Source organism: Bombina bombina, chromosome 6, assembly GCF_027579735.1.
Source record: "Bombina bombina isolate aBomBom1 chromosome 6, aBomBom1.pri, whole genome shotgun sequence".
Classification (NCBI taxonomy): domain Eukaryota; kingdom Metazoa; phylum Chordata; class Amphibia; order Anura; family Bombinatoridae; genus Bombina; species Bombina bombina.
In genome coordinates, this window is record NC_069504.1 from 688,257,146 (window position 1) to 688,276,902 (window position 19,757).

Here is a 19,757-nt window from a genome sequence, read left to right on the forward strand (position 1 = left end):
GGATCAATTTACCAAAAAGTTCATTGATTCCTCAGACAAGGGTAACCTTTCTGGGTTTCCAGATAGATTCAGTGTCCATGACTCTGTCTTTAACAGACAAGAGACGTCTAAAACTGATTGCAGCTTGTCGAAACCTTCAGTCACAATCATTCCCTTCGGTAGCCTTATGCATGGAAATTCTAGGTCTTATGACTGCTGCATCGGACGCGATCCCCTTTGCTCGTTTTCACATGCGACCTCTTCAGCTTTGTATGCTGAATCAATGGTGCAAGGATTACACAAAGATATCTCAATTAATATCTTTAAAACCGATTGTTCGACACTCTCTAACGTGGTGGACAGATCACCATCGTTTAATTCAGGGGGCTTCTTTTGTGCTTCCGACCTGGACTGTAATTTCAACAGATGCAAGTCTCACAGGTTGGGGAGCTGTGTGGGGATCTCTGACGGCACAAGGAGTTTGGGAATCTCAGGAGGTGAGATTACCAATCAATATTTTGGAACTCCGTGCAATTTTCAGAGCTCTTCAGTTTTGGCCTCTTCTGAAGAGAGAATCGTTCATTTGTTTTCAGACAGACAATGTCACAACTGTGGCATACATCAATCATCAAGGAGGAACTCACAGTCCTCTGGCTATGAAAGAAGTATCTTGAATTTTGGTTTGGGTGGAATCCAGCTCCTGTCTAATCTCTGCGGTTCATATCCCAGGTGTAGACAATTGGGAAGCGGATTATCTCAGTCGCCAAACGTTGCATCCGGGCGAATGGTCTCTTCACCCAGAGGTATTTCTTCAGATTGTTCACATGTGGGAACTTCCAGAAATAGATTTGATGGCGTCCCATCTAAACAAGAAACTTCCCAGGTATCTGTCCAGATCCCGGGATCCTCAGGCGGAGGCAGTGGATGCATTATCTCTTCCTTGGAAGTATCATCCTGCCTATATCTTTCCGCCTCTAGTTCTTCTTCCAAGAGTAATCTCCAAGATTCTGAAGGAATGCTCGTTTGTTCTGCTGGTAGCTCCGGCATGGCCTCACAGGTTTTGGTATGCGGATCTTGTCCGGATGGCCTCTTGCCAACCGTGGACTCTTCCGTTAAGACCAGACCTTCTGTCACAAGGTCCTTTTTTCCATCAGGATCTGAAATCCTTAAATTTAAAGGTATGGAGATTGAACGCTTGATTCTTCGTCAAAGAGGTTTCTCTGACTCTGTGATTAATACTATGTTACAGGCTCATAAATCTGTATCTAGAGAGATATATTATAGAGTCTGGAAGACTTATATTTCTTGGTGTATTTCTCATCTTTTTTCTTGGCATTCTTTTAGAATTCCGAGAATTTTACAGTTTCTTCAGGATGGTTTAGATAAAGGTTTGTCCGCAAGTTCCTTGAAAGGACAAATCTCTGCTCTTTCTGTTCTTTTTCACAGAAAGATTGCTATTCTTCCTGATATTCATTGTTTTGTACAAGCTTTGGTTCGTATAAAACCTGTCATTAAGTCAATTTCTCCTCCTTGGAGTTTGAATTTGGTTCTGGGGGCTCTTCAAGCTCCTCCGTTTGAACCTATGCATTCATTGGACATTAAATTACTTTCTTGGAAAGTTTTGTTCCTTTTGGCCATCTCTTCTGCCAGAAGAGTTTCTGAATTATCTGCTCTTTCTTGTGAGTCTCCTTTTCTGATTTTTCATCAGGATAAGGCGGTGTTGCGAACTTCTTTTGAATTTTTACCTAAAGTTGTGAATTCCAACAACATTAGTAGAGAAATTGTGATTCCTTCATTATGTCCTAATCCTAAGAATTCTAAGGAGAAATCGTTGCATTCTTTGGATGTTGTTAGAGCTTTGAAATATTATGTTGAAGCTACTAAATCTTTCCGAAAGACTTCTAGTCTATTTGTTATCTTTTCCGGTTCTAGAAAAGGCCAGAAAGCTTCTGCCATTTCTTTGGCATCTTGGTTGAAATCTTTAATTCATCTTGCCTATGTTGAGTCGGGTAAAACTCCGCCTCAGAATGAGCTGTAATTCTCTACTAGGTCAGTTTCTACTTCCTGGGCGTTTAGGAATGAAGCTTCGGTTGATCAGATTTGCAAAGCAGCAACTTGGTCCTCTTTGCATACTTTTACTAAATTCTACCATTTTGATGTATTTTCTTCTTCTGAAGCAGTTTTTGGTAGAAAAGTACTTCAGGCAGCGGTTTCAGTTTGAATCTTCTGCTTATGTTTTTCGTTAAACTTTATTTTGGGTGTGGATTATTTTCAGCAGGAATTGGCTGTCTTTATTTTATCCCTCCCTCTCTAGTGACTCTTGTGTGGAAAGATCCACATCTTGGGTAATCATTATCCCATACGTCACTAGCTCATGGACTCTTGCTAATTACATGAAAGAAAACATAATTTATGTAAGAACTTACCTGATAAATTCATTTCTTTCATATTAGCAAGAGTCCATGAGGCCCGCCCTTTTTTTGTGGTGGTTATGATTTTTTATAAAGCACAATTATTCCAATTCCTTATTTTATATGCTTTCGCACTTTTTTATCACCCCACTTCTTGGCTATTCGTTAAACTGAATTGTGGGTGTGGTGAGGGGTGTATTTATAGGCATTTTGAGGTTTGGGAAACTTTGCCCCTCCTGGTAGGAATGTATATACCATACGTCACTAGCTCATGGACTCTTGCTAATATGAAAGAAATGAATTTATCAGGTAAGTTCTTACATAAATTATGTTTTTAGCATTGAGGGTTTCCCTATCCTTGTCAGAAATTGGTTTCAGGTTTGCTTTTTGCAAAAAGGAGTCAAATATTTTTTCCGTCAAAGGACTATGTTGTACTTTGGTACCATCGTATAACTCGCTATAAAATTGGGCAAATGTGTCTACAATTTCCTGCGGGTGGGATGTCACGTGACCTTTAGAGTCCTGTATGTATGGTATAGATAGAGCTTGATAATTATCCCTGATTTTTTTCGCTAAGTATTTATCTGGCTTGTTTGCAAAAATAAAGTAATTTGTTTTCAGCCTGTGTGCCGCTTTTATAGACTGTTCATTTAATATGGATTGCAAACTGTGTTTTTTATTTGTAAGTTGTGTCAGCGTAGTTTGTGATTTAGTCACTTTTATGTGCCTTCTCTAGTGAGTTTATCTCCAAATATAGCTGCTTAAGGAGAAGATCATTGTGTTTCCTAAATGTTGCCTTTTCTTTAATCAATACTCCCCTGATCACTGCCTTGTGCGCTGCCCATGGTATTATAGGGTTATCTGTGGAGTCTATATTGATCTGCCAGTATTCCTCCAAATTTTTAAGTATTCTATCTTTGGTGAGCGGATTTTTAATACAGGATGGGTCATATGTCCATGCTTTTGTTCTCTTTGGATCTGACAAGTTACCCAGGTTAAGTTTGGTGATTGAATGGTCTGACCAAACACAAGGAAGGATATCTATATGTTGTATTATTGGTTGTAAGATCTGGCTGGTGTATATATAGTCTATCTTCGTGTAACTGTTGTGTGCCGAAGAATAAAATGTGGTATCCCTAGCGTTTCCATGCAGTACCCGCCAGGTGTCCTGTAAAGTGTGCTGCTCAAGCATCTCCAGTATGTTCTTAGCTACTCCTCTCTGTCTTTGTTTCTTTTTAGATTGCAAAATGGTGGTGTGTTCTGTCAATGACTGTAGGTCTACATTAAAGTCCCCTGCCAAAATTATGTGCATCCTGGACCAGCCAATCAGCAGATTGGATATAGTATGAAAGAATTTATCTTGTTGCTCGTTAGGAGCGTAAACATTGCACAAAAGTATGTCTATTCCCCCTATCTGACTGAAGACCAGGAGGTATCTGCCATCCCTATCTGATATGGTTTCTTTATGTGTAAAGGGAATGGAAGAATGTATAAGGATAGAGACTCCTCTCTTTTTAGAATCTAGTGTGGAGTGGAATTGCAGCGGAAAGTCTTTTGCCCAATACCTTGGGATGGTGGAATGAAGGAAGTGTGTCTCCTGGAGGAAAATAACAGTAGCTCTCAGCCGTCTATAGTTAGTCATAGCTGTCCTTCGTTTTATGTCGGTGTTAAGGCCTCTCGCATTATGCGAGAGCAGTATAATGCTAGGTAATAACATTAGTAAAAGTGTGGCTATATTCTGCTCTCTTCCTACATATACCTAAGTAATTCTGGAGTAGCTTATTTAATATATGGTAAGACAGCCTCCAGCATTTCGCTAGTTCGTCAGTAGTTGATGAGCATCGGATGTGCGTGCAGTACCCCGTGATTCCAAACAACAAAAATATAAACAATAACATAACTAATAACATATTGTAATGAAAAAGTGTGTGGGCAAACATGTGTCAGAACAAACACAGTGTTTATCATATATGCAGTCACAACAAAAACCACAATAACATATATCAATCAAAAAATAATGAACACATAATAGTCTTTTAGGCCTAGTACCTGAGTAACCTCTTTCTTCTCCTTGAGGTTAGTAAACTTTGAGTAAGTCCCGAATTCACTCAACAAGAGTGTAAATACCTCCATGCGGGTCTCGAGATCCTTGTCTCCAAGTCTCAAGTTTTAGCTTTCTTTTTAGTAACCTTTTTCCATCGTGGTCTCTGAGACTTTGCTTGGGAATGAGATAATTCAGAAGAGATCGTTGTTGTTTCTACCAAACCAGATCAAGGTTTCTAACTCCAAAAGCTTGCAGATATCGGGTATCTCCGCTGTGGTCTTGATCGTAGCTGTTTTGCCATTTCTTACAACGTGCAATGCAAAGGGGAAGCCCCATCTGTATGGAATGCAGTGTTTTCTGAGGAGGAGGGTAAGTGGACGAAGTGCATATCGTCTCTGCAGGGTCTTAATGCATAGGTCTTGGAAAAACTGGATGACGTTGCCTTGGAATTTAAATGTGGGATTTTGTCTGGCAGCTAACAATATTTTTTCTGTATCAGGGAATCGCAGAAGCTTGAGTATCACATCCCATGGGGGTTGATCTGGTTTGGGCTTGGCTCTTAGGGCCCTATGGGCTCTTTCTATTTGAACTTCAGAGTCACCCGATGTTCCTAAGATTGCCCGGAATAGTTGCTGGAGGTAATTATATAGATCTTCAGCCTCAATTGTCTCAGGGACCCCTTTAAGTCTAATATTAGATCTTCTGCTTCTATTTTCAATGTCCTCAAGTTTCTCCTCCAGTTCCATTATCGTTTGCTGTTGGGTTGTTAGCGATTGCGATATTCCGGCAACCTCCTCACCCATTTCATCAGTAGCATTCTCTAGTGAGTCCACACGGGTCCCCAATTCTGAGATCTCATTTTTGATATCAGTAAGGCTGCTAGTGATTTTCTCTTGGAAGCTATCCATCTTCTCCCACAGTTTTTCGAAGTTGGATGCGATGTCCTGCTTGGATACCAAGGTTTGGAGATCTGCTCTAGTCACAGGGTTCATATCTTCAGGATCTACTTCATTGTCAGATTCCATATCCTCCTCTACTTCATTTGAAAGAAGATCTTTAGCTTTATGCACTCTGGATGTTTTGAAAAACGTCTCCATAGACATGGGTTTCATCCCACTGTCAGCTTTGGCCCCCATCCCGGTAGACATTGTAGATATCCAAGTTAAGTGCTTTGCTCTGTGGGCCAGTTAGATGGGTTGGCCTTTTGTGCAGGAATACGGATGCAGCCTTCTCTCTTCCTCAATCCTGATCAGAGTATAGCAGAAATCAGAATCCTCTGCACACTCTCCTATTTATTTAGGTTGTGTCTCTGTAGCTCTTCCGTGAAACCCTCCTCCGCTATGCAGCTGGAGATTTTATTCCTTGTGTTTATTCTGCTTCACTTTATTCCTGGAGCATGTTCCAGTAGCGCATATAGATGGTGTCGTGAGAGAGATGGGACTTGAGGCGGAAGAGATTTTACCCCGTATACATTTGCGCTGAAGTGACTTGGTCTTTGTAGGGCTGTTGGACTGCTTAAACACACACCTTTACATATTCAGATCATTTTTTATCTCAGTGACTCTTCTATTCGAGTATGCCCATATATGTCTTGTTGGCGTGTAGTTTGAGGAGTGAATTACTTTACTAGCCTCTGTTCCCCAGGGCAATTGTCCTCACTGGACGAAGAAGGGGAAGGATAGTGGGATATGACCTGCTGACACAGCGTTCAGCAGGAAATGGAGGGGAAAGAGACTAGTTTAGCAGTGTATGTCTGCCCCACTTTAGGAATGCACCTCCTCATCTGTCACAACTTTAATCTTTGTCTAATGTGGTGTTCCTTGAATACCCTAGCAGTGTCCAGAACCAAGGGGTGTCCCGCAACTGGCCGCAGAGCCTGCAATTATCTTTATCATAGGCTACAAGGTCTTTCTCCCCTACTGTGTCACTGGGGTAGCAATAGAAGAGCCCTCAAATTATTGGGTTACAGAGTCTCTGTGAGCAGGCCCTATAGTTGTGCAGTGAAATTTATGTTTAAATATCCAGCCGCTGTGTGAGCTTCAGTCAATTTTCACATGGCAGGTCTCCCTTTCTACAGCTCTGTCTTAGTGTTCACTAAGTTATCTTTCATTTATATTGCTTGTAGTCTGTGGGGCCTAAAAATTATCTTGCCTGTGTGTGCCATATAGAAAAGTGAGAAATAAACATTCAGCTCGTTACTCTGAGCTGTTGCCCTTTTAACTGTAATCAGTATTCAAATTATTAGGAGCCCTCCGATGCGATCTGCCACTATTCCCACTATTCTCTCCCATCGAGTGTAGTTATTTCAGGCGGATCTGTCCTTACAAGCAAAGCCGTTATATGTTGACAAAGTGTGAGGCTACCCCCAAGATGGCGTCTTTTTCCGCCACTGGCCTTTTCTCTGTGCGGCTTAAACTGTTGTGCCTCGCCCTAGCTCAAATGTCTCCACTCTTGTCAATATGGGGTTACAAGACAGGGGATCTTTCCTAGGATTATCCCCAGTGTCCGCTTACCCCTCCAGGATGTCTCAATCAGAGAGCCGCACCGAATCAGACGAGTCTGCTGCTGTGTGTATCTCCGGTGACTCTCAGGACTGCTAGAGCGCTCAGGAGCGGAGCCCCGACCCTCCGGAGTCGCAAACCGGCTGCTGGTTTTCAGATGGCGTGCTAGTATATAGTCCACAGTCTCGGAGCAGATATATGGCAGATCAGGTACGTGTAGCAGGGCAGCGCAACTCGCCTCACCACAGCGGCTCTTCTAACTTCTCCAAATTCCTCCTTTCGAAATTTTAAAGGAGTACCCTCTGCTTCCTCTTCCTTCACTAAGCAGGAAGGGAATTTTGCTCAATCCAAGTCCGTCTGGAGACCTAACCAGGCCTGGAATAAAGGTAAACAAGCCAAGAAGCCCGCTGCTGCTACCAAGACAGCATGAAGGGGCAGCCCCCGATCCGGGACCGGATCTAGTAGGGGGCAGACTCTCTCTTTGCTCAGGCTTGAGCAAGGGATGTACAGGATCCCTGGGCATTGGAAATTGTGACCCAGGGGTACCAGCTGGAATTCAAGGATTTTCTCCCAAGGGGGAGATTTCACCTTTCACGTTTGTCTGTAGACCAGACAAAAAGAGAGGCGTTCTTACGCTGTGTAAAAGACCTCTATACAAATGTCTAATCAAATTTGTCCCAAGATGGAGACGTTCAAGATGGAGACTATTCGTGCAATTTTGCCAATGATCCAGGAGGGTCAATACATGTCCACCGTGGACCTGAAGGATGCGTACCTTCACATTCCTATCCACAAGGATCATTATCAGTTTCTAAGATTTGCCTTTCAGGACAAACATTATCAGTTTGTGGCTCTTCCTTTCGGGTTGGCCACAGCTCCCATAATCTTCACAAAGGTCCTAGGGTCCCTTCTAGCGGTTCTCAGGCCGCGGGGCATAGCGGTGGCGCCCTATCTGGACGATATTTGGATCCAGGCGTCGACTTATCATCTGACCAAATCTCACACGGACATCGTGTTGTCATTTCTAAGAACTCACGGTTGGAAAGTGAATGTAGAAAAGAGTTCACTAGTGCCACAAACAAGAGTTTCATTCTTGGGAACTCTGATAGACTCGGTACACATGAAAAATTTTCTGACGGAGGTCAGAAAATCAAAAATTCGAAATACTTGCCGAGCACTTCAGTCCATTCCTCGGCCATCAGTGGCTCAGTGTATGGAAGTCATTGGATTAATGGTAGTGGCAATGGACATCATCCCGTTTGCTCGCTTTCATCTCAGGCCACTGCAGCTGTGCATGCTCAGACAGTGGAATGGGGATTATGCAAATGTATCTCATCATATTAATCTGGATCAAGAGACCAGAGACTCTCTTCTGTGGTGGTTGTCACAGGATCATCTGTCCCTGGGGATGTGCTTCCGCAGGCCATCTTGGGTAATCGTTACGACGGACGCCAGCCTCCTGGGCTGGGGTGCAGTCTGGGATTCCCTGAAGGCTCAGGGTGTGTGGAGTCTCAACTGCCAATCAATATTCTGGAACTGAGAGCAATATTCAACGCGCTTCAGGCGTGGCCTCAGTTGGCTTCGGCCAAATTCATAAGATTCCAGTCGGACAATATCACGACTGTGGCATATATCAATCATCAGGGGGGAACAAGGAGTTCTCTAGCGATGATAGAGGTATCAAAGATAATCCGATGGGCGGTTACTCACTCTTGCCATCTATCAGCGATTTATATCCCAGGAGTAGAGAACTGGGAAGCGGATTTTCTAAGTCGTCAGACTTTTCATCCGGGGGAGTGGGAACTCTATCCGGAGGTGTTTGCAACTTTGATTCATCAATGGGGCACACTGGAATTGGATCTGATGACATCTCGACAGAATGCCAAACTTCCACGTTACGGGTCCAGGTCAAGGGATCCCCAGGCGGTACTGATAGATGCTCTAGCAGTACCTTGGTCATTCAACCTGGCTTATGTGTTTCCACCATTTCCTCTCCTGCCTCGTGTGATTGCAAGAATCAAACAGGAGAGGGCTTCAGTAATTCTAATTGCACCTGCGTGGCCACGCAGGACCTGGTATGCAGATCTAGTGGACATGTCGTCTCTGCCACCGTGGAAACTGCCATTGAGACAGGACCTTCTCATTCAAGGTCCGTTCCAACATCAAAATCTAACTTCTCTGCAGCTGACTGCCTGGAGATTGAACGCTTGAGTTGGTCATTGATACTCTGATTCAGGCTCGCAAGCCTGTCACTAGAAAGATTTACCATAAGATATGGCGTAAATATCTTTATTGGTGCGAATTCAAGGGCTACTCATGGAGTAGGGTTAGGATTCCTAAGATTTTGTCCTTTCTCCAAGAAGGATTGGAGAAGGGATTATCAGCTAGTTCCTTAAAGGGACAGATTTCTGCTTTGTCAATTTTACTTCACAAGCGTCTGACAGATGTCCCAGACGTTCAGGCTTTTTGTCAGGCTTTAATCAGAATCAAGCCTGTGTTTAAACCTATTGCTCCGCCATGGAGTTTGAATTTAGTTCTCAATGTTCTTCAAGGGGTTCCGTTTGAACCTATGCATTCCATAGATATTAAGCTGTTATCTTGGAAAGTGTTGTTTTTAGTTGCTATCTCTTCTGCTTGAAGGGTTTCTGAGCTTTCTGCGTTACAATGTGCTTCGCCTTATCTTATATTTCATTCTGATAAGGTGGTTTTGCGTACTAAACCTGGATTTCTTCCTAAGGTTGTTTCCAATAAGAATATTAATCAGGAAATTGTTGTTCCTTCCTTGTGTCCTAATCCTTCTAATAAGAAACTTATATTACATAACTTGGACGTGGTTCGTGAAGTTCTACTTACAAGCGACCAAGGATTTCCGTCAAACGTCTTCCCTATTTGTTGTTTATCCTGGAAAGTCAAAAAGCTACGGCTACCTCTCTCTTTTTGGCTGAAAAGCATCATCCGCCTGGCATACGAGACTGCTGGACAGCAGCCTCCTGCAAGGATTACGGCTCATTCCACTAGAGCTGTGGTTTCTACATGGGCTTTTAAAAACAATGCTTCTGTTGAACAGATTTGTAAGGCTGCGACTTGGTCCTCGCTTCATACTTCATACTTTTACCAAATTTTACAAATTTGATACTTTTGCTTCTTCTGAGGCTATTTTTGGGAGAAAGGTTCTTCAAGCAGTGGTGCCTTCTGTTTAGGTATCTGTCTTGTCCCTCCCGTTCATCCGTGCCCTGTTGCTTTGGTATTGTATCCCACAAGTAAGGATGAATCCGTGGACTCGTATCTTGTAGAAGAAAAGGAAATTTATGCTTGCATGATAAATTGATTTCTTCTACGATACGACGAGTCCACGGCCCGCCCTATCTTTTTAGACAGATTTTATTTTACTTTTCAAACCTTCAATCACCTCTGCACCTTTTTTAGTTTCTCCTTTTTCTTCCTATACCTTCGAATGACTGGGGGTGGAGTCAAGGGAGGAGCTATATAGACAGCTCTGCTGTGGTGCTCTTTGCCACTTCCTGTTAGCAGGAGGATAATATCCCACAAGTAAGGATAAATCCGTGGACTCGTCGTATCGTAGAAGAAATCAATTTATCAGGTAAGCATAAATTTCCTTATTTTGATGTTTTTGCCTTTTTTGGAGGCTGGTCAATGATATGCCTTTTATGTCCCACCCTTGTTATTGTATCATGGACTCCACAGCTTGGGTATTATATCTCATATGTCAAGTCTAGTAGACTCACTAATTTATGAAATAAAACAAAAGTTATGCTTACCTAATAAATTTAATTTCTTTCAAGGTGGTGAGAGTACACAAAGCCCTTCTTTTTTGTCTTAGTCAACGGTTCTAGCATTCACCTCATTTACCCTGCTTTTATGTTTTCTACTTTGTCTTGGCTATACAGTAGACTGAGGGGAACCATGAAGTGGGAAAGAATAAAGATTTTGGTGTTGGGTTATTTTTGCCTACCTCCTAGTTGAGTGGAGTTTATTCTCATATGCCAAGGCTTGTTTACTCTCACCACCATGAAATAAATTAATTTATCAAGTAAGCATACATTTTTTTTATTTATTTTTTTTATTTTGGAAATTACTTGCATTTTCATTTATTATGAATTATTTCATACAGTTCATGCCTTACATTAACATATTTCCTCTATTTCTTATCTGTAGAAAGTGGAGGTCCTGACTGATGTGGAGCCTCAAGACAGATATTCAGGGCCAGTCTCACTGATGCCTGAGTTCATGGGAAATCTCCCTCCTTTAGCCTCAGAATTGCACATGAATATGGGAGATATTCAGGGAACTGTCCCTTTTGTTCTTAATGGAGAGGAGTCTGTGTGTTTGTGGAGAGCAGCTGGTATGTTTCCTGGATATCTGGGCATCGTGCAGATTCACAAGACTGGCAGACTGGTATGTATTATTCCCTTGAACGTGCTAATTCTCTCCTTAAAATCAGTTTTTTAAGTTTGTGTTTTAGATCATGCTTTGTATAGCAGTACAGTACATAGTTAATTTACCCTTCCTGCATTTATCTTTTTTCTTGTATAAGGTAGTGAGAGTCCAAGAGCCATTACTCCTGGAATTCAACTCCTGGCCACTAGGAGGAGGTAAAGATTCCCTAAGCTCCAAGAGCACGTAATGCCTCTCACCTCTCTGATATTCCAGCCTTATCTTTCCCTTCACAGGAGGATGCTTCTCCAGATTCTTTGTTGAAACCGGTCCTCAGACCGATTTGAGGCATTTTCCCCCCTCAGAGTGCTGCTACTGCGAGAGGAGAAATTGGAGTATTAGGCAGTGGCACAATCACTCAAAGTAAAGAGTTGGTCATAAGCCTGCCACAGGTGTTGTGGGGACCGTTCCCTTAGCCTCCTCCTGTTGGGTTGTTGATATACTACTTATATAGATCCTCTGCTGTGACATACACAGCACTGAATTGGCTTTCTACTGGAAGCAGTCTTTTTCTGCAGCTGGTAACCACAGTAGAGTGGGTGCATCTCAAGGTAAGTAAACAAATATATGCACTAAGTTAGCCCGTAGGCTATTAGCAGGTACACCATTCATGAGGTACATCATAACCAGGGGACACTGTGATATACAGACATTACCACATACAGTCTAGCAGTTTATGAAAGACATTTTATTTGGGCTTTAAAATCCTCTTTGTGAAATATTTTTTATTTTAAAGAACACTTTATTAATTTTCTGCATTTCTGTCCTGCTTTACTTATGATTTACCTTACGTAGAAATGCGTCTTTATATTTTGGCACTTAGTGATTTGTCTTTTCTGGTAGCTTGACAGTTAATCTTTTCCTGCCATGCTAATGTCTGATCAGTTTTTTTCTAAACAATTCAGACGGTCTGTGCTGACAGACTTTTTTTAGCTTGCTGCTTTATAATTACTGCACCGAGGGGTACGTTTTTTTATTTATTAAAAATATGTTTTCTTTTGCATGATGTACCGAGTCCACGGATTCATCCTAACTTGTGGGATATTGTCCTTCCTGACAGGAAGTAGCAAAGAGAGCACCACAGCAGAGCTGTCTATATAGCTCCCCCCTTAACTCCACCCCCAGTCATTCTCTTTGCTGGCTCTAAGCAGGAAGGGTAAAGAGAAGAGGTGTTAAACTGTTAGCTTTATTTTATCTTCAATCAAGTGTTTGCTATTTTTAAATGGTACCGGTGTTGTACTATTTACTCTCAGGCAGGACATAGATGAAGATTTCTGCCTGGAGGATGATGATCTTAGCATTTGTAACTAAGGTCCACTGCTGTTCCCACAGAAGCTGAGGAGTACAGGAAAACTTCAGTGTGAGGAACAGTTTCTTGCTATACAGCAATGAGGTATGTTCAGTCATATTTTCTGCAGGGACTGTGTTAACTCAGAAAGGCTGACAGTGTCCCCATTAGGGGAAGGGGAAGCAGTAATCCTAGTGTTAGCAGAGGTTTTTACTAGCTTGCATAAAGGGTTAATTTTTTGTGGGCACTTTTGTCTCTGGGATTAATGTTTTCTGTTTTATGGGACATTTGCTTGAGGGTTATTTGGGGTTGTTTATAACCTACATGGCTTTCAGGCAGGCTTTGTTAGTTTTGTGTAGGCCCCAGCAACATCGAGTGAGGTCGGCGGGGCCTACATTTACAAGCAGCAAGCAACTTCTCCTGAGGTCCTGAGAGTCTTCTGAGGGACTAATTGAGGCTTTAAACCCCATATTATCGCTTCCTAAGGGCAGGTAGGGCCACAGCAGAGCTGTGAGAAGGTGCTTTAGGGGGTTTTAACCGGTTTTAGACATATTTCAATCCGTTTTTTTCATTTGGGGGGTTTATTGCTTATTAACTTGTGGTGCAATCCTTCTAAAGCTTAGTGGGTACACTGTTAAAATTTCAGAAAAATTGAAGCAATTTTAACCTGTTTTGCAGTTTGTGTATGCCTTTTTTTCTCTTAAAGGCACAGTACCGTTTTTGCAAATTGTGTTTTTTTTCATTAAATAAAGTGTTTTCCAAGCTTGCTTGCTTTATTACTAGTCTGTTAAACATGTCTGACACTGAGGAAACTCATTGTTCAGTTTGTTTAGAAGCCATTGTGGAACCCCCTCTTAGAATGTGTCCCACTTGTACTGATATGTCTATAAATTGCAAACAGCATATTTTGACTTCTCAGACAGAAGGAAATCAGGTTTTGCCATCTAGTTCTCCCCAAGTGTCACAACCAGTAACGCCCGCACAAGCGACGCCAAGTACTTCTAGTGCGTCTAATTCTTTCACCTTGCAAGATATGGCTTCAGTTATGAATACTACCCTCACAGAGGTTTTATCTAAGGTGCCTGGGTTGCAAGGGAAGCACAGTAGCTCTGGGTTAAGAACAAATGCTGAGCCTTCTGACGCTTTAGTAGCCGTATCCGATATTCCCTCACAATGTTCTGAAGTAGGGATGAGGGATTTGCTGTCTGAGGGAGAGATTTCTGATTCAGGAAAGATGTTCTCTCAGACAGATTCAGATATGACGGCATTTAAATTTAAGCTAGAGCATCTCCGCTTATTGCTCAGGGAGGTTTTAGCTACTCTGGATCATTGTGACCCTATTGTAGTTCCAGAGAAATTGTGTAAAATGGACAAATATTTAGAGGTTCCTGTTTACACTGATGTGTTTCCGGTTTCCTAAGAGGATTTCGGACATTGTTACTAAGGAGTGGGATAAACCAGGTATTCCGTTCTCTCCCCCTCCTGTTTTTAAGAAAATGTTTCCCATTTCTGACACCATAAAGGACTCATGGCAGACGGTCCCTAAGGTGGAGGGAGCTATTTCTACCCTGGCTAAGCGTACAACTATACCTATTGAAGACAGTTGTGCTTTCATTGATCCTATGGATAAAAAATTAGAGGGTCTCCTAAAGAAAATTTTTGTTCATCAAAGTTTTCTTCTTCAACCTATAGCATGCATTGTTCCTGTAACCACTGCAGCTGCCTTTTGGTTTGAGGCTCTTCAGATGGAGACCCCACTAGATGATATTTTGGACAGAATTAAGGCTCTTAAGTTGGCTAATTCTTTTATTACAGACGCCGCTTTTCATCTTGCTAAATTAGCGGCTAAGAATTCAGGTTTTGCCATTTTAGCGAGTAGAGCGTTATGGCTTAAGTCCTGGTCAGCTGATGTGTCATCTAAATCTAAGCTTTTGTCCATCCCTTTCAAAGGTAAGACCCTATTCGGGCCTGCATTGAAAGAGATCATTTCAGACATTACTGGAGGGAAGGGTCATACCCTCCCTCAGGATAAGTCAAATAAGACAAGGACCAAACAAAATAATTTTCGTTCCTTTCGAAACTTCAAGAGTGGTCCCTCTACCTCTTCCCCTGCTGCAAAGCAAGAAGGGAACTTTGCTCAATCCAAGCCAACCTGGAGACCTAATCAGGCTTGGAACAAGGGTAAACAGGCCAAAAAGCCTGCTGCTGCCACTAAGTCAGCATGAAGGGGTAGCCCCCGATCCGGGACTGGATCTAGTAGGGGGCAGACTCTCTCTCTTTGCTCAGGCCTGGGCAAGAGACGTTCAGGATTCCTGGGCAGTAGAAATTGTAACCCAGGGATACCTTCTAGATTTCAAGGATTCCCTTCCAAGGGGGAGGTTCCATCTTTCTCAATTGTCTGTAAACCCGACAAAAAGAGAGGCGTTCTTACGCTGTGTAGAAGACCTTTTTACCAAGGGAGTGATCTGCCCAGTTCCAAAAGCAGAACAGGGACAGGGGTTCTACTCCAATCTGTTTATAGTTCCCAAAAAGGAGGGAATCTTCAGACCAATTCTGGATCTCAAGATCCTAAACCAATTCCTAAGAGTTCCACCTTTCAAGATGGAGACCATTCGGACTACCATTGATCCAGGAGGGTCAATATATGACCACCGTGGACTTAAAGGATGCATATCTGCACATTCCTATCCACAAAGATCATCACCAGTTCCTCAGGTTCGCCTTTCTGGACAAGCATTATCAGTTTGTGGCTCTTCCTTTCGGGTTGGCCACGGCGCCGCAAATCTTCACAAAGGTGCTAGGGTCACTTCTGGCGGTTCTAAGGCCACGGGGCATAGCAGTGGCGCCTTATCTAGACGACATTTTAATTCAAGCGTCGTCCTTCCAACTAGTCAAGTCTCACACGGACTTAGTGTTGGCCTTTCTAAGGTCTCACGGGTGGAAAGTGAACGTAAAAAAGAGTTCTCTTTCCCCCCTCACAAGAGTTTCATTTCTAGGGACTCTGATAGAGTCGGTGGACATGAAAATATTTCTGAAGGAGGTCAGGAAATCAAAGATTTTGTCCACCTGCCGAGCTCTTCGTTCCATTCATCTGCCGTCAGTGGCTCAGTGTATGGAGGTAATCATACTAATGGTAGCGGCAATGGACATAGTTCCGTTTGCTCGCTTGCATCTCAGACCACTGCAACTATGCATGCTCAATCAGTGGAATGGGGATTATGTGGAATTATCTCCTCAGATAAATCTGGATCAAGAGACCAGAGACTCTCTTCTTTGGTGGTTGTCACAGGATCATCTGTCCCAGGGAATGTGTTTCCGCAGGCCAGAATGGGTTATAGTGACGACAGACGCCAGTCTTCAGGGCTGGGGTGCAGTCTGGAATTCCCTGAAAGCTCAAGGTTTGTGGACTCGGGAGGAGGCTCTCCTACCAATAAATATTCTGGAATTAAGAGCGATATTCAATGCTCTCCAGGCATGGCCTCAGCTGGCTTCGGCCAGATTCATCAGGTTTCAGTCGGACAACATCACGACTGTGGCTTATATCAATCACCAGGGCGGAACAAAGAGTTCCTTAGTGATGATAGAGGTCTCAAGGATAATCCAATGGGCAGAGGCTCACTCTTGCCATCTGTCAGAGATCTATATCCCAGGAGTAGAGAACTGGGAGGCAGATTTTCTAAGTCGTCAGACTTTTCATCCGGGGGAGTGGGAACTCCATCCGGAGGTGTTTGCTCAACTGGTTCAGCTATGGGGCACACCAGAATTGGATCTGATGGCGTCTCGTCAGAACGCCAAACTTCCTCGTTACGGCTCCAGGTCAAGGGATCCTCAGGCTGTACTGATAGATGCTCTAGCAGTACCCTGGTCGTTCAACCTGGCTTATGTGTTTCCACTTTTCCCTCTCCTTCCATGTCTGATTGCCAGAATCAAACAGGAGAGAGCATCAGTGATTTTGATAGCGCCTGCGTGGCCACGCAGGACTTTATATGCAGACTTGGTGGACATGTCATCCCTTCCAACATTGGTCTTTGCAATTGAGACAGGACCTTCTGATTCAAGGTCCATTCAAGCATCCAAATCTAATTTCTCTGCAACTGACTGCTTGCAGATTGAACGCTTGATTCTATCAAAGCGGGGTTTCTCTGAGTCAGTCATAAATACCTTGATTCAGGCTCGAAAGCCTGTTACCAGGAAGATTTATCATAAGATATGGCGTAAATATCTTTTTAGGTGCGAGTCCAAAGGCTTCTCCTGGAGTAAAATCAGGATTCCTAGGATTTTGTCTTTTCTCCAAGAGGGATTGGAGAAAGGATTATAAGATAGTTCCCTAAAGGGACAGATATCTGCTCTGTCTATTTTGTTGCACAAGCGTCTGGCAGATGTTCCAGACGTTCGGGCTTTTTGTCAGGCTTTAGTTAGAATTAAGCCTGTGTTTAAACCGATTGCTCCGCCATGGAGTCTAAATTTAGTTCTTAGAGTTCTTCAGGGGGTTCCGTTTGAACCCATGCATTCCATAGATATTAAGCTTTTATCTTGGAAAGTTTTGTTCCTAGTTGCTATCTCTTCAGCTCGAAAAGTTTCTGAACTATCTGCATAACAATGTGACTCTCCTTATCTTGTGTTCCATGCTGATAAGGTGGTTTTGCGTACCAAGCCTGGGTTCCTACCTAAGGTTGTTGTTCCTTCTCTGTGTCCTAATCCTTCTTGTAAGAAACAACGTCTGTTGCACAACTTGAACGTGGTTCATGCTTTGAAATTTTATTTGCAGGCAACCAAAGATTTTCGTCAAACATCTTCTTTGTTTGTTGTCTATTCTGGAAAGTGTAGGGGTCAAAATGCTACGGCGACTTCTCTTTCCTTTTGGCTGAAAAGCATCATCCGTTTGGCTTATGAGACTGCTGGACAGCAGCCTCCTGAAAGGATTACAGCTCATTCTACTAGAGCGGTAGCTTCCACATGGGCTTTTAAAAATGATGCTTCTGTTGAACAGATTTGTAAGGCTGCAACTCGGTCGTCTCTTCATACCTTTTCAAAATTTTATAGATTTGAGACTTTTGCTTCTTCGGAGGCTATTTTTGGAAGAAAGGTTTTGCAAGCAGTGGTGCCTTCCGTTTAGGTTCCTGTCTTGTCCCTCCCTTCATCCGTGTCCTAAAGCTTTGGTATTGGTATCCCACAAGTTAGGATGAATCCGTGGACTCGGTACATCATGCAAAAGAAAACAAAATTGATGCTTACCTGATAAATTTCTTTCTTTTGCGATGTACCGAGTCCACGGCCCGCCCTGTCTATTTAAGACAGATAGTATGTTTTTATGTAAACTTCAGTCACCTCTGCACCTTATAGTTTCTCCTTTTCTTCCTTGCCCTTCGGTCGAATGACTGGGGGGTGGAGTTAAGGGGGGAGCTATATAGACAGCTCTACTGTGGTGCTCTCTTTGCTACTTCCTGTCAGGAAGGACAATATCCCACAAGTTAGGATGAATCCGTGGACTCCGCGGTACATCGCAAAAGAAAGAAATTTATCAGGTAAGCATAAATTTGGTTTTTATATGTACTGCCTTATTTTCTATGAAACACTTTGTAAAGGTTTGGACTCAAATAGACTGCGTACCTTTTTGGCAATGGAACAGCGCAGAGTTGCGCAGCTTCTAATAGCTATGCACACTTTTTTCTTATAGAAGGGGAGGTCTTTTCTTGCGCACCGCGTAATCGGGTGCGGCTCATTACGTCCTATAACTGTCTGGGTCTAGGAACCATTGTGGTTATAAAGGTGCCTCTTTTTAAGAATAAAAATTAGTCCTTGAGGAATTATTTCATTTTTTTCCCTTACTGTGGGATTGCATCTTCAGCAATGGAGGACTCTGATAATATGTTAGAAGGTTCTGCACCTTCTATTATAAATAATACCTGTTTATATTGTGAGGAGGTGGTGGTTTGTCCACCTGCTCAATTTTGTTCCAATTGCCTGGGTACCGTTCTAAAGTCTAAGAAGGGAGCTAAATCTTCTAATCCCCCTAGCATAATTAGTCCCTCTGAGCTGTCAACCTCTCAGGATTCAGTGGTCTGGGAAATGTCTACCCTATCCCCTCAAACCGCTTCACATGCAGTTCCCTGCGGCACACCTAATACTCCGGCTGGAGGGGGCTTTTCTCCTGCGGACTTTACCATGCAGTTACAATCTGCTGTGTCTGTGGCCTTGAGTGCCTTACCTATCTCTGGGAAACGTAAGAGAAAGGTTAAACATAGTTCTAATTAATTAGATTTAGCTACTTTCCATTCAGATTTAGCCAGTATGTCTCAGTTGTCCGAGGATGAGTTAACCTCTGTAGCGTCAGAGGGTAATCTCTCGGAGTCAGAGACTTCATGTACTAAACCCCCTCCTTCCCGAGGAGCCCTCTTTTAGATTTAATATTAAGCATCTGTGTTTTTTACTAAAGGAGGTTTCGTTTACATTAGAGGTTCCAGAAGCAGCGCTTCCAAAGGAACCCAAGATTCCTAAGTTAGACAGGGTTTATGAGGATAGAAAGGTTCCACAAACTTTTCCTGTCCCACTTCGCATGGCGAATATTATTAGTGAATGGGAACGAGTTGAGACTTCTTTTTTCCCTTTGTCAACTTTTAAAAAGTTATTCCCGGTTCCTGATTCTCAGCTGGAATTGTGGGGTTCCATCCCTAAGGTGAATGGTGCCATTTCGAAGCTAGCCAAGCGTACCATTAGCCCTCTGGAAGAAGGACAAGAAGTTGAAAAGTTTCCTTAGAAGAATGTTCCAACACACACAGGTTTTTTGTTTTAACCGGTGGCAGCAGTTATGGAGGTGGAATCTCCCCTCGAGGATATTCCGGAGAGAATTAAGGCTCTAAGAATTGCCAATTCCTTTATCTGCAATGTGAATATGCAGATTATACGTCTCAACGCAAAGGCTTCAGATTTTGCGGTTCTGGCTCGCAGAGCTCTCTGGTTGAAATCTTGGTCTGTGGATATAATTTCTAAATCCAGACTTGTTTCCCTCCATTTCAAGGGGAAGGTTTTGTTTGGTCCAGGTCTGGACTCTATCATTTCTTCTGTTACTGGAGGAAAGG

At 42.9% G+C, this 19,757-nt stretch overlaps 1 protein-coding gene across 1 annotated transcript in view; it reads left to right on the forward strand.

Annotated features, from left to right (window-relative positions):
* FIGLA (folliculogenesis specific bHLH transcription factor) overlaps nt 1-19,435 on the forward strand; it is an 82,023-nt gene extending 62,588 nt beyond the window's left edge. The window contains exons 3-4 of the mRNA XM_053719381.1: nt 11,112-11,351; nt 19,115-19,435. Of these exons, the coding sequence (XP_053575356.1) occupies nt 11,112-11,351; nt 19,115-19,435 (561 nt within the window). The remainder of the gene's footprint in view (nt 1-11,111; nt 11,352-19,114) is intronic.
* The last annotated feature ends 322 nt before the right edge of the window (nt 19,436-19,757 follow it).